The following is a 14404-nucleotide window of genomic DNA, read 5'->3' on the forward strand; positions in this document are numbered from 1 at the left end:
TGAATTGAGGGAGATTCTTCTGATTTGGGGCCTAACCTATATTTTTTGTATTATATTTTCTTATTCTTGGAAAATATGATTGACCTTGGTTGACTTAGATCTTATGAATGCTCTATATATTATGGCAGTTGATCTTTGTTTGGGGGAGATAATTGAAAGTTGTAAGAATAACCTCTAGAAGGTTAGATCTAGAGTTAGGATCTGAATTTTTGTTGTAATTGGGTAATGTATATCTTGAATGTAATTTGCATGTTTTAGGCCAACTTGATTAGATTTTTTATTTTGTGATTTTGCAAAGATCTATTGTAGCATGTTGATTATCTATTCTTCAATTTGGAGTTGTTAATTTCGCTATGTTAACTGATTTTGCATGGCTTGAACCATCTCCATTGAGAAACTCTTGCTATTACTGCGTCAAACGATGACAGAGCAAGGTTGATGTTCCTGTGTTATCAAATCTAAAGTCCTGAGCTTGTGAAGCCCTAGATGTGTTGGTTGTAGCCTGTAGGGTGGCAAAGTGTGGATTTGGGTCGCAATTGCAAAGGACTTACACAAGAGGATCGTAGAGAGGTAGTATGTTAATCAGTGACCTTGTTTGGGTTATTTAGGCATTCCAAGGGTGAAAGATCACCAAGTTCGAGGCAAGCTACAAGTGTGTTTGATAGATTATCGAGTGAGAGGCCATTGGCATATTGTAATCACATCATCAAAGCTAAGGTAGTTGCACCTAAGGATTCGAGAGATATTACCTAGAAGGATGAGCCGAAGAAGGTTAGATCAAACAATGAAGGACTTCAAGAATGAGATAAGGAATGAAATTTACAATGCCTTGACGAAACTGCAAAGCATTCCTATTGAGGAGGGATATGAGGAAGTTGCTGAAGATCTTGAGACTCTTGATGTTGAGATCCGTATAGATGAGGAAAGATTGTTGAGAGCTATGGCACAAAAAGGTAAAATTCACAAGAAGGATGTTTCTAATTTCTCTAGTCCGTTGCATCCTGAGGATTTGATAGACTGGATAGTTGAACTAGAAGATTACTTTGAGCTTGAGCATATTAGATATCCACAAAGGGTTATGTTAGTGCAAGCTAAGTTGAAGTGTCAAGCTGCCTTATGGTGAATAAAGTTGCATAAGAATAGAGAAGAGAATGGTAAAATGAAAATCACTAGTGAAGGGTGATTGTAATGACCCTTTTTAGGTCATTCATTTATTTACGGCTTTTCCTTAAATAATTACTTCAATAATTGCTCTGGGCAAATATGTTTTTGATTAAAAGCTCAAAGCTATTGAAATATGTTAGAATCTACTAATTGATGAATAAACCAAGATTGATAACATAAACCATCACTATTTGATTGAATAAATAGTTTGTAGAGATTTTCATAATCATCACCTGGCAATGCAAGTTAGAGGGCTGCCTTCAAGAACATTGATCCTATGAGTTGAAATACCAGCAGTAATACTCGAGATTCCAATGAAAATGGATGCTGCACATATTCCAAACCTACATCACATTCTTCATTGTTCATCCTGTGTGGCTGCATTACTTACGCCCCTCTTCATTCTTATTCCCTCCATGAAAGTTTCATGCCACTTTCACTTTCACATGAGCCCTCTCTAAGCAGTTAACAAATTCTTTTTCCATCATCACACAAATATTTGTTTTGGGTCTACAATCATCCAACATAGTTGTGAAAAGTATGAGCAATTCAAAGGCAGCATCTATAAGCCTATGTATCAACCGCAACTTTCTTCTTCAATACGTAGATAGCTGCAAATAAATAATCTCCAGCATTAATTGTTGTTTGACTGTAAGTAATTCTGTGGGTGTATATTGGCTGCTCCCTAATTCTTCATAGTCACTGCTTCCCTTCTTTGCTTCTTAGTCATCGTATATTATTCTCTGACCTAGTTTTCTATTATTCCCATGAATATATTTTTGGTGGCAACCTTCATACATATACATCCAATGACTTTCCTCCCTTAGATGCAATCAATTTCCAATTTATATTGTTCTAACTGGATAGGTGTATTTGAAAGGCGTGTCTATACAGTGTTTGTGCCCCTTCATGAGAGGTCATTCTCTATCATAAAGGTTTACTATTTATTAATTATCATTGACTTTAATCACTAGCGGGAGTATAACCAATTTAAAAATAATATATAATATAGTAATTTTAATATTGTATCTTTATATTATATTTAGATTATATTCTTCCTTGGTCTGAAAGGTATTATTATATAGAGAATCATATTATGATGTTATTTTATTATAACATTGTATAATTATTTATTTAATGAGATATATGTGGTTGTATTATTATTCTAGTAACTATAATAAAATATTTTATTATTACAGTTAATATATTTTATTATAATAATAATAGATTTACTATTATTATTAGTCAATTTAATATTTGACTTCTATTTAATCTATTGAGATAAACTATTTTAATCTTATAATTACTATCAAGAGGGGTCATGCCAAAGTCACTATTTTGAATGTGTTTTAATTAATTTTTTAAAATTCTTTAGTTATTATCATTGTATAATATGTTATTTGAATATTCATATATCCTTTTAATTTGGGCTCATGACAGTGATGGATGCTAGGTTCAAGGCTAAATTCATACCTGGAGATTATAAAATGGAATTATTTAAGAGATTGTAGAACTTGAAGGAGAAGGGCATGAGTGTGAAGGGATACACCAAGGAGATCTACAAGAGGACACTCAGATTTGGACATCGAGAATTGTCTAGGGAAAAGATGGGAAATACATTAACGATTTGATAGTTAATATTCTACACAAGTCGAGTATGTTGAGGATTAGTATAGTAGAGGATGTTTATCAATATGCATTGAAGGTAGAAGATAAATTAAGGAGTCAAAGTAATCCTAGAGGAAAGGAAAAGCAAATGAGAGGCAATGGCCAGAAAGAGCAGATCATTGAAGAGGAACCTAATCAAAGATCACATAGGAGAGGTAATGGCAACATGGATTTCGAAGGTACTTGTTCCAAATGCGATGGCATATGACAGAGCTTTTTAATGTTCCAAAGGATCTAGAAAACGCTTGGGTAAACAGAATCTTTTGGCACATGACGAACATACTACTAATAAACTTGGGGAAAGTATGGCAGAACCTGAGATGGGAGTCTCTTATGCTTAGGAGATTCGTGTGAGAAAGAAGGAAGCCAAACCTATTCAAAGGAGGAATTTGTTTAGGAGTGTATGCAAAAAAGGAAGTAAATGTTGTACGATTATAGTGGTTCGTGATAGTACCCATAATTTAGTTTTAGAAGAGATGGCACAAAAGCTTGGCTTGAAGAGGCTTAAACATCCTTGTCCATATGGGATAAGTTGGTTTCAAGCTGATTATATGGTGGAGGTGAAAGACCAATGTTTGGTGAACTTCAACATTGGGCCTTACAAAGATGAAGTATTGTGCGATGCAGTATCTATGAATGCTTTTCATGTTTTATAGGTAGACCTTCACAATATGATAGTGGAGCTATTCAAGAATATAGATGTAACTTGGTCGTACCAAAAAAGGATGGGAAGAAGCTTACATTGGCTCCCTTGAAGGACGAAGAGGGAAGAAATGCAAGGAATTCGGGCAATCTGAGAATCAGAATGCAGAGGTTCAGCTAAAGGAAGGCTTGGATCTGAAGAAGGATCTTAAATCTAAAGAGATGAAAATACCGAACGGTGACATAGGTAAAGTTGAGTAGTAGAAGGATTTAGTTGCTGACCAAAGCAAGACTTGTAGCAGAGGTAATCAGATGTGAAGAAGAAAGGTCGTAGCAAATGTTCTTTACTATCTTATGGTTATGTGATGCATATTGAGTAAGTTGGCGGTTCTGACAGAAGATAGAGCACAATTACAGAGAATGAAAGTTGTTCATAAAGAGGATATTTGGATTAAGAATGGGCATAGAATTTATGTCTTGAATCCTATAAGATGTTCATATGTTCCTCTCATGCAACATCTTCTTCTCACCAGAAGTGTCTAATGCAGGAGAATCCTTTAGTCGTTGGAATTCCTACATCACCCAAAAATATTTCCTTTTAGTTTGTTCCTAATTTCTAGTTTTTGTGTTTTCGGTAGTAATCCTTCAAGTTGTATCATTTCATGTCCCAAACCTCAGGGTGTAATCTAGACATCATTGTTTATCTATGTCTGGGTTTGAACCTCATTAAAATACTTTATAGCAAAGATATTTTGGATTCTTGTTTGGCTCTCTATGGTCTTCAAAGTTCTAACAGTCAGTTGAGTTTTCTGATCCGAGAAGTTATTTCTTGAATGACAAAGCTTTGTGGCTCAAATCATAATGTCCCTGGCTCTATGGCCAACATTTGTCTGGGATCATTGTTCTTGTTTTATCAAATTGCGTGAGATTCTTATGATTCTGGACATGACCTATATTTCTCTATTACATTTTCTTATTCTTGGGAAATGTGATAGATCTGGGTCGAATTAGATCTTGTGAAGGCTCTATATATTCTAGTAGTTGCTCTTTGTTCGGGGGAGGTGATTGAAAGTTGTAAGAATAACCTCTAGAAAGTTAGATCTACAGTTAGGATTTGAATTTCTATTGCAATTGGGGCATGTAAGTCTTGAATGTAATCTACCTCTGACCAATATGTGTGAACATGGTCCCTTGACGGTCATCAATCCAACTACGGTCCATTCCAGCCAACATCACTTCTACCTTAACCTACCAAAGGGTTACTATAGCCCCCTACTATTAAAGGGGCTAGCCCTACCCCCTGTAGGGGCGAGGGGCTAGAATGCTTCAAGCCAAACTTGATGTAAATCTTCAATTTTGTGATAATGCAAAGATTTGTTGTAGCATGTTGATTATCTATTCTTGCATCTAGAGTTGTTAATTTTATTGTGTTGACTCAAGTTGCATGCCTTGGACCATCTCTGTTGGGGAAACTCTTGCCATTAATGTGTCAAATGTATGACTAGTACAACTCTCCCGTAGCAGTACTAGTACCATTCTCCTAGCAACCTTGACGAATATGAAAGCAACCTTGATGAATATAAATAGAACCTTTGTGCTTAAATAGCCAAGTTTAACTACTTTCTTAAATCCTAGATGCCTAGGCTTTACTAGGGCACTCAATTCACTTTCATTCTATCTTTTTCCTTGTCAAACAAGACACTCTAAATCAATGCTTGGTAGAGTTATTCTAACGGAGTACCAAGTTGTAGAGATACTTAAACTTGACACAAAGAAGACGTTTCTCCATTTGATACAAGGTAGAGTTTCTAATCACATAACGCCAAGTGGAACCTTTAAAACTCATAACCAAGCAGAGCTTTTCAAACTTAACACAAGTGGAGACTTTTCTTAGTGTTCCCAAGAAGTGGAACTCATAGACATAGACACCAACAAGTAGAAGTTTTCATAATCGGCAATAACAAGTGGAAGTTTGGAACATAGCAAGCTGTTAGGGAAACTCTACAACTTGGTTTGTAGTGGAAAAAGTCTCCATTTGTAGCCAATTTGAAAGAACTTTCCAATGATAAATCAAAAATTTAAACTGATTTTATATTTCTTCCATCTTATATTTTCAGACACGTGTAACCCTATCTCCACTACATTTTCCTAACAAAGAAAAATAGAAAGTTTTGTTTCCTGGCTTCTCTCCTCGATCTAGAAAGGAGCAAAAATCAACTTTCTAAGAATATATGGTTTAATTTCTGGTTTTCCCTGAAATTGCAGACCTGAATGTTGGACCTTCCACAGTGACAACTTTTTGCTCTAATGATGACCCTTTTACTGTATAATCTATCTCAGTGCTTCAGAGAAGATTTTCCCAGCATAATGTTCTCCTTTGAAAAATCTGATTACTTCCTATTTCCACATGTGCCAAAGCCTCCTTAGATTTTTTATTTTTGATAATTCCCATGGCAGGCAATCTGCATATACTTCTCAGTGGAACACAACATTCCAACACCAAAGGACCAAGCTTTTGACACAAAAGATAACAATTGGCATGGATTACATGAAAAGAAAGACTTCATCCTTGATCCTTGGCTAAAACATGATGGAAAGCAAAGTTTTCTAGGAGGGCCAACATAGCTAATGTACTGCTTTGAACAAATTATCCCATACAAACGTATCTATGAAGGAATATGACTGATTTCTTCTAACCATAGAGTTTGGATTCTCAATATATAGTGTTTATGTCACTCAGTTTTTTTATGTTTCGCAGTTTAGGTAATGTCTCAGCAATGTTGCAAATACTATCAGAATGGTTATCAACTTTTTATAGTTGTTTATGTACTTTTTCCTTTTATATCATAGATATTCCTTGCTTATCAAGTAAAATATTAACATCTCATAGCCCAAGTAGTAACTGATACCCTGTAATGTGAATTCAGCTCTCTATATTCTATTCTTTTGAAAAAATTAAAAATAATCTATCTAACTTGAGCATGCATGTATTCTTACTGGCATACAAGCATATAACCATATTGATGCTTACATTGGTAAGCCACACTGATAAAGAAACATAAATGGTACATTCAACAATGTTTGGATCTGCTTTTAAATATGCTACGAATATTACAGAAGCTAGGTGAAAACAGATGCCAGCAGTCCACGAGTCTACCAAGGAGAAGGATGTAATGCTCAGGCTACGATGAGAGAGCAAGAGAGAGATGGAGAAAAAAACCTTTCCAACTACTTTGTCAATTGCTTCTTGTGGATAACAAAGCACTTCCTTTTCCTCCCAGATGCCTAACGGGTAGCCCAACAACTCTCGTGTTTTAATCCACAGTTGTGCACATTGGCGTGCTAAACTATTCATTTTGCAAAGAATGAATAATTAGCAATAACATGACATAAAAATAGAAAAGTAGCACTCACGCTAGAAAATCAAATTTTCAACGATATATTATCAATGTTCTAGAAACTGTAGTGAGCTAAAATAAGCAATCTGTCTCAACAGTAATCAGTAATCACTTAAGTAAAAATACCATCTTGCATACATATGATGGGAAAGCCACAACAAAAATGAAATCAAATGAAGCTCTTACAAACAGTTGACTCATTTAGCCAATTTTACAAAGAGAGAACAAATTATACTAGTCCACATGTTTGGAACTTTTTCAATTATACTAGACCACATGTTTGGTACTTTTTTTTGAAACTTGTGTTAACTATATTCAGGCAGATTCATGTAGCGGGTAGTGGAGACATAAGGTCACAAATTTTCCTGTCTGTAACTCTAGGCTTAGTAGCTTCACTTCCCATTGACTCCCTTCATCCAGTAAGAAGTCCCCTGTTATCATGGATGTTGGGATTAGCACCATAGGGATGTATCTTTTTAAACTTGAATAAGCTTTACCTGTATACAATTCACTGGTTATTTAGGGTCTTTCATTGTTTTCATGCTACTTATATATTCAATCTCTTGGATTTCTTATAACTCTCTTTGTAGTCTAACTTGTATTTTCTATCCCATAGATGCACTTCGGTCATTCTTGGATACTAATATAATCATTTCTTTCTCTTGGAGCATGTCACGGATTCAATAATACTAACCAAATCACTAGGGCCAAGGTTAGTTGTGAAAACTGATAGATTTAGCATTTTACAGTAGGCAGATAGAAAATTACAACACTGAAATCAAACAGGATGATAGAAAGCTCTGTAATAAATACAGTGAGTACTTTTCCTTCCATTTAAATAGTGTGTTGCATAATTGAATGATTTTTGTTTTCACAGTATCATTGCTGATTATGAGATTAGGTTAGTGATGCCTCGTGGGATTTCTTAGTGAATTGTCTTTTACCTATTTTTTTAATCTCAGAGATGAAAAAAATTTCATCCTATTACCATATAATTTTAGCCAGTACAATATTAAAGATATTATGTAAAATAAAAGCCTTTTACAAATTTTATAGCAAAAGGAAATATTAGGCTCACCTACGCATGCGACTGAAAAAACAAGCTCTTTCAGTGACTCCAATAGAACCCCTTGCATCCAAGATGTTGAATGCATGTGAGGTCTTCAAAACATGGTCATATCTGTCATTGACACATTGTACACAAAACTCAAATAGTAAAAATTTATTATGAGAATACTGAAATCAAAAGATCATATGTCAAAATATTGGAGAAGCAGATTTGTCCATGAACATACGCTGGAATTGCAAGCCCCTTTGATAGCAATGAACGTGCTTCTCTGTCAAAAAGTTCAAAATGTTGTTGAACTTGTTCTACATTTGCAAACTCTAAATTATACGCACTCATTTCCTTCCTGCAGAATACGTAACAAATGAAATCTAAATTCATTATTGCTGAGAAAGTGAATATGCAAAAAGAATATATTCCAAGCATGATACCTTGGAGAATTCATTCAAAACATTAGACCTCATCCATAAGCATGGACCTTATCCAAATTATACAATTGAAGAATACAACAAACTTATGATCTTACCATGCCAATTAAATCAAATTCAAAAATATATGTCAAAACGCATATTGCATATGTTGCAAACAGACAAGGACACTGCACAAGAAATTCCATATGAAACTTGTTCCCAACAAATAGCAACACTAATGTTGTTCGACAATGCAGGACTTTCAAGACCAATTGTATTCAGTGATCTTATTTATAACTGAATAGAAAATGTCAAAATGATGAAACACTTGAAAATATAAAGGCTGAGCATGTAATTTAAGGTTTTCTACTGTTTCTAGGCAGGGGGCAATTTGGGTATGGAGACTGAGGTAGAACAACCCAATTTATCCCCATTTTATGGTGTTTTTTTGTGACGTTCCTAGGAACAACCCTCAAAGTTCATTGTTGTTATTAAATGATACTTCATGTTATTTAATAATATTTTGTGTTATTTAATGAATATTGCTGATATATAATTGATGACAATTTGATGTATTTAGCTAGATGATAATTATATATGAAAGGAGTGATGTCATAACATTATGAATACATAAGAATGATCACACTGTAAAAATTCCCTTTTTACTGATTTGTGATATTTGATTATTTTATATGTGATTAGTCTATTTATTTATTGAGTAGAATGATGGCACAACAAACACTTTGAACTCAATTCCACCTTGCTTCGGAGGTTTGAGCATGCCTATAATATCCCTGATCATGGTTAATAGGAGTTAGTGAGATGTCCAATTCATGCCATCAGCCTAATTCTCATTCCTATTCTTGGGATAAAATTCCCATGATGCATATACCTAACCATTCTGGTACAGCATGGTAATGTCCGACTACACTTTCATATCATGTTAGACCAATGTTAAGTTTTAACTGTTGTGCATATTAGTTATCCACAGTTGTCGTGGTTAATTGCTAAAAGCCAAATAATGAGTTAATTTAATAACATGTATTGCCAGGCAGTTTATTAATATTTAACAGCAACTATGTCATATGGGTATTTAATTCAATTGGTTTTTAGATTTGATAAGTCTATTTTATAATTTCAAATTGAGAGGCTTTAATATATTTTTATTATTTTTGGAAAGAATCCTTCCTTTTATGCAAAAAGTTCAATTTTGGAGGGGAATGTTTATTTTGCTAATGGCTTTGTGGGCATTGACTCATTGGATTGCTCTCATCAAACCCTAGTTGTCTCTCAATTTTCATTTGGTTAGGTGAAGCATTTTGCAACTTCTTCATATTTTGAGTATTTTCTTGGTTATGTTAGTTTTCTACTCATTTCTCCCTTGCTCTTCAATTTGAACGTTATAAGATGATTGGAAATGTTTTTTTTTTTATGGATTTTAACATATGCAAAATTTGTTTGGGATTTTTTGGATGAGATTTGTACAATTCCCTCATTTTGGTTGTGGAGTGAGGGCTTTCTTACTGTTATGATGTCTGAGTTCAATTGGATAAATGCTTTGTTAATTTGATTGCACTTTCGTAATGTGGGATGCATGAGGACCAATGGGTTTCCCTCGAGTTTTGACCCATTGAGTTTGAAATTTTGCTGATATTTATGAGGGGATTTGTATAATTGGCTTTGTGGTAATTTCATAATTATGACAAAGTCTTAATTTGGAATGCTGTAAATGGATATTGGCATGTGACATTTGATATGTCATATGAGATATTAGCATGGGATCAAGTATATCCATACCGTTGGTTTAGAACCAATGGACTAAGTCTCAAGGTTAATGTCAACAACTATGAAATGTGAAATCATAAATGATGCAACTTGAGATCTCGTTGTAATATGTCATTGTATTTTTTATTTGGGTTGACCTTGGGATGGATGTGGAGCCAGAACTGGGGAGTGGCTCCCAACGGGTGCAAAGGCACAAAGGGGCTAACGGAGAACCCATTGGAGAGTTGCTTAATGTAAATGATATAGTAATTAGAACTATGGGGTAAACACATAATTATAAATTATAAAATAATGAGTGTTCCGCATGCATGCCTTCAGTTCTCTAACAGAATAAAGATGCATTTGAGAAGGCTCGGTAATTTGGTAAGTCAAGCCTCCTTGCATTACAACGGGATTGCTTGAATCTGGATGAATTATTCTTGGGAATATGCCATGAGATATTGCTTCCAGACTCTCCACCCATATGCAATATAGATTAAGTGCAGACCCTATGGGATTGTGTATGTGGTTATACCCTTGCATGTGCTACGGTTGGCTTCTTGGTTGGGTGCTCATTGTGTTCAACATCATGCTTGTGACTAATAATAATGATTAATAATAATGATTACCTTTATATTGTTAAATAATAATGATTAATCATAGAGACATGTCTCCTACTCCTATATTTATAAGAGATTGGGATTTACATTTGGAACATACTAATAACAATGGCAGTGTAATTACATTTGTAGAAACTGATCCATGTTTTCTAACAAATTGAATCCCTGTATATAACCATAAGTATACTAAACTCTGATGTGTAGATGAATCTTCTCGTAATACAGATCGAGGAATGATTTGATATAGAACAGATCTAGTTATGATCAAACATAACTTGAACATTACTGAGGACTTCATTGGGGACTTGCATCCGTCCCCAATTTTTTAACACAAAAAATTCAAATAATAAACAAAAATGTCACTTTTGTCATCACCCCCCATCCCCAAAATTGGCAAAAACAATTATCGTCCCAAAAACCCGTCCCGTTGTCTCTTGTCCCCGTCCCAGAAACTCAAGGGAACATATATATGTGTGTGTGTGTGTGTGTGTGTATACATATATACATATACACACATATATATACATATATATATACACATATATGTATATATATGTGTGTATATGTATATATGTCTATATATATACAAATATATATACATATATATATATGTGTGTGTGTGTGTGTGTATATGTATATATACATATATACATATATATACACGCATATATATGTATATATATATGTGTGTGTATATATACACATACATATATATATCTGTGTCTATATATATGTATATATATATATATATGTGTGTGTGTATATATATATGTATGTGTGTATATATATGTATATATACATACACACACACACACACACATATATATATTATAGCAACATTGTATCTTATGATTGAACCAATCCAACTGTAGCTATAATCTTAACACTCCCTCTTAGCTAGGGAGGATTTGTAATGGAACACATTATGCTTTCAAGTATATGTAGAGATATCATCTCAGTATAATATTCAATTCGCTATAAGGCTAAATTTCTCAACACTCCCCCTTTAGCAAAAAAAAAAAAAGCAATTATAATACAAGATTTAAACACCACTTTAAGTGTGGTCTATGGCAAAATTAAGTTATGTTGTCCGGCAAGATCCGGCCCGAAGAGCCATAACAATTGATTTTCATAGTGTCTGGCAAAATCCAACCTGAAGAACCATGATGAGTTGATTATCAAGGTGTCCGGCAATATCTGGCCCAAAGAGCCATGATAATTTGGTTACAAGGTGTCCAACAAAATCCGGCTCGAAGAACCAAGATAACACTTGCTCCAACACATTTTGGTGTTAGGAGATAGATCAACTATTGATAAAGTCATCACCTTACAATAGTGACCTCACACATATGAAAGATCCTCACCTTCATAACACACAATTGCAAAAATTTAATCTTTATGTGACAACAACTTAATAAAGTTTGTCATGATAACAGGCTTACCATTTGTAAGATTGTCATCTTACAATGACTACCTTATGTTTATATACGTCAATGAAAAATTTGTCACCTTCATTACATATCATATGCAAAATAGTAACCATCATCAACCAAGTCAAAGAGTGGTACAAAGGTTTTCACCTCAATGCTCTCTCACAAAGAAGAATACATTACAATAAATTTTACTTAGAACTTCTCCCTCATAGAGAAGATGTCATTCACAAAGGATTGCACCTCAAAATTCTCCCTCTTGAACAATGATCCTGGGAAGTTAGGTCTTGTAGTTACTCCCTTTAAGACTCTCTTCATCCAAGGATGTCTGTCGAACTCCCTCTGAATCTCATATTGATCTTTCAACCTTCAGGTGACAAGTTATTACTTCCTTGTGATGTACATGTGAGTAGGCCCATCACAATCATGTAGTCATACACAGGTACATTAGACTTTGTCTAAGTACCAATCTTCTGAGCTCCTTGTATATAGTTGTCTCTGATGAAGTATTGAACTCTCTCTTGATATGAAAGGATACTCATAATCTCAATCATCAAAGATATTTACTTCTTGAGTCTGACTAATGAATAATTCCTTTAGAGTTGTTGCCATAAGAATGGGTCTACTTTATATTTGGTAAAGTATCAACCTTTTCTTGCAAGAGCATCCTTAGACACAAAGGAAAAGATCAAGGCAATTAACTCTTATAGTATGTGTAGAATTACAAGTAATAAGCAAGTAAATCTAATAATCAAAGATAATGAATACTTATTTGCAAATTAACGTTCTTGATTCAAGTTGCCCCAAATGAAGGTCCATATACATCGAACAAGAAAAATGCCTCCAATAGGGAATGAAACATTGGTTAAGGTAATCATTCACCCCCACCCCCCCCCCCCCCCCGCCCCCAACAATGTGGAATTCCCACATACTTCACTATTATTTATTTGAACCATAAAAAAGTCTAGTTCACTTCCACGTGTAGATGAAATATATTCATATTCATTCCTCTCCGGATGATCCTTCTACTCTAGTTCAGGTTGAATATAAGGACATATGCAATGCAAAGGATCTTCCTATAATTTTCTCAAGAAGCTACACCCTACTATAAATAATCTCACAAAGATCATTTAAGTTGCAACTCCCTCTCAACTCTAAGCCCTATCCCTTCATATAGTTTCTTAGCTAGAAACAAAAGCTGTAACATTCTAAGGATTTGTCAAAAGGCAATATATGAACATCTCAGCTTTGCATGAAAATGTTATTGTGGTTGTTGGATCATCATACTCTATTGTGTAAGCCTAATGACATAGCCATTTCTACGATATAGCCTTAATATCCTTGCCCGATGTTAGTAACTTAAAGACTAAATAATGTATGTGTTCATCATATCCAGATGTTATCGATTCTGATATCTCAACCCATAAACCGTATGTATCATTAACTTTGAATAATGGGGCAACTACTTTACTTCTCACATTTACTCTGGGTGAGTTACCACTTCTTGAACAAAGTAATGGGATTTATGCCATATCTCAACTATTAAGTTTCGATTGAACCAATAATATATTTAGTAATGGAAACTATATCAATTCCTTAAAATATGATCTTGACGGATTTGTTGCTACATGTCCACTATCATCATCAACTATCTACTCCCTCTTTTTCCAAGATTTGCCTCTAATGAAATGTCAATGTTGCACATAGATAACAGATTTGTACATCTTTCTTCTGCTCATTATAATCTTCATTGTGATAGATGATGTCATTGCTATTCGGAGTCCAAACCTATTAAGTTGATGTCTATCATCTACAAATCGCTCACAATTGCTATGACCCAACATAGCGACTTACTTCTTAAACGGGTCTTGAGTCTAAAGGACCTTAATAATGACCCATATATCGGTTAATTATACACTAAGAGATGCTCTACATCTACCACAATTAAGAACGAGAATTAGAATATACACTTTACTAGTAGTTGGAGGGAAAGAATTTGCTTGAATAATATGTGGAGGAGCTATTATAAGTGGAGGTATCGCAAAAGGTTATAAGTACTGCCAAACAATGTATGTTGAACTATACACTAGATCATTGCATATATCACTAAATATCTCAAAACGTATGAGATTGCAAAGATGACGTTAAAAATGAATGACTCCACATCATCGCCATGAGTTATGATGGAAATTGATAGCAGGATGTGTACGTTTCTATACCAACTGCTCAATCCTCCATTTTT

General features: G+C 34.3%; 1 protein-coding gene across 5 annotated transcripts in view; it reads right to left on the reverse strand.

The window, feature by feature from the left end:
* EDD1 (glycine-tRNA ligase) overlaps positions 1 to 14404 on the reverse strand; it is a 426585-nt gene that overhangs the window by 378577 nt on the left and 33604 nt on the right. For all 5 annotated transcript variants that reach the window (XM_089786876.1, XM_089786879.1, XM_089786878.1 and 2 more), the window contains 3 exons: positions 8168 to 8284; positions 7951 to 8052; positions 6695 to 6821 (listed from right to left, as the gene is read on the reverse strand). In XM_089786876.1, coding sequence (XP_089643002.1) covers positions 6695 to 6821; positions 7951 to 8052; positions 8168 to 8284 — 346 coding nt within the window. The remainder of the gene's footprint in view (positions 1 to 6694; positions 6822 to 7950; positions 8053 to 8167; positions 8285 to 14404) is intronic.

Source organism: Cupressus sempervirens, chromosome 6 (assembly GCF_028749045.1).
Source record: "Cupressus sempervirens isolate cs-2001-9-10 chromosome 6, ASM2874904v1, whole genome shotgun sequence".
NCBI classification, from domain to species: Eukaryota; Viridiplantae; Streptophyta; class Pinopsida; order Cupressales; family Cupressaceae; genus Cupressus; species Cupressus sempervirens.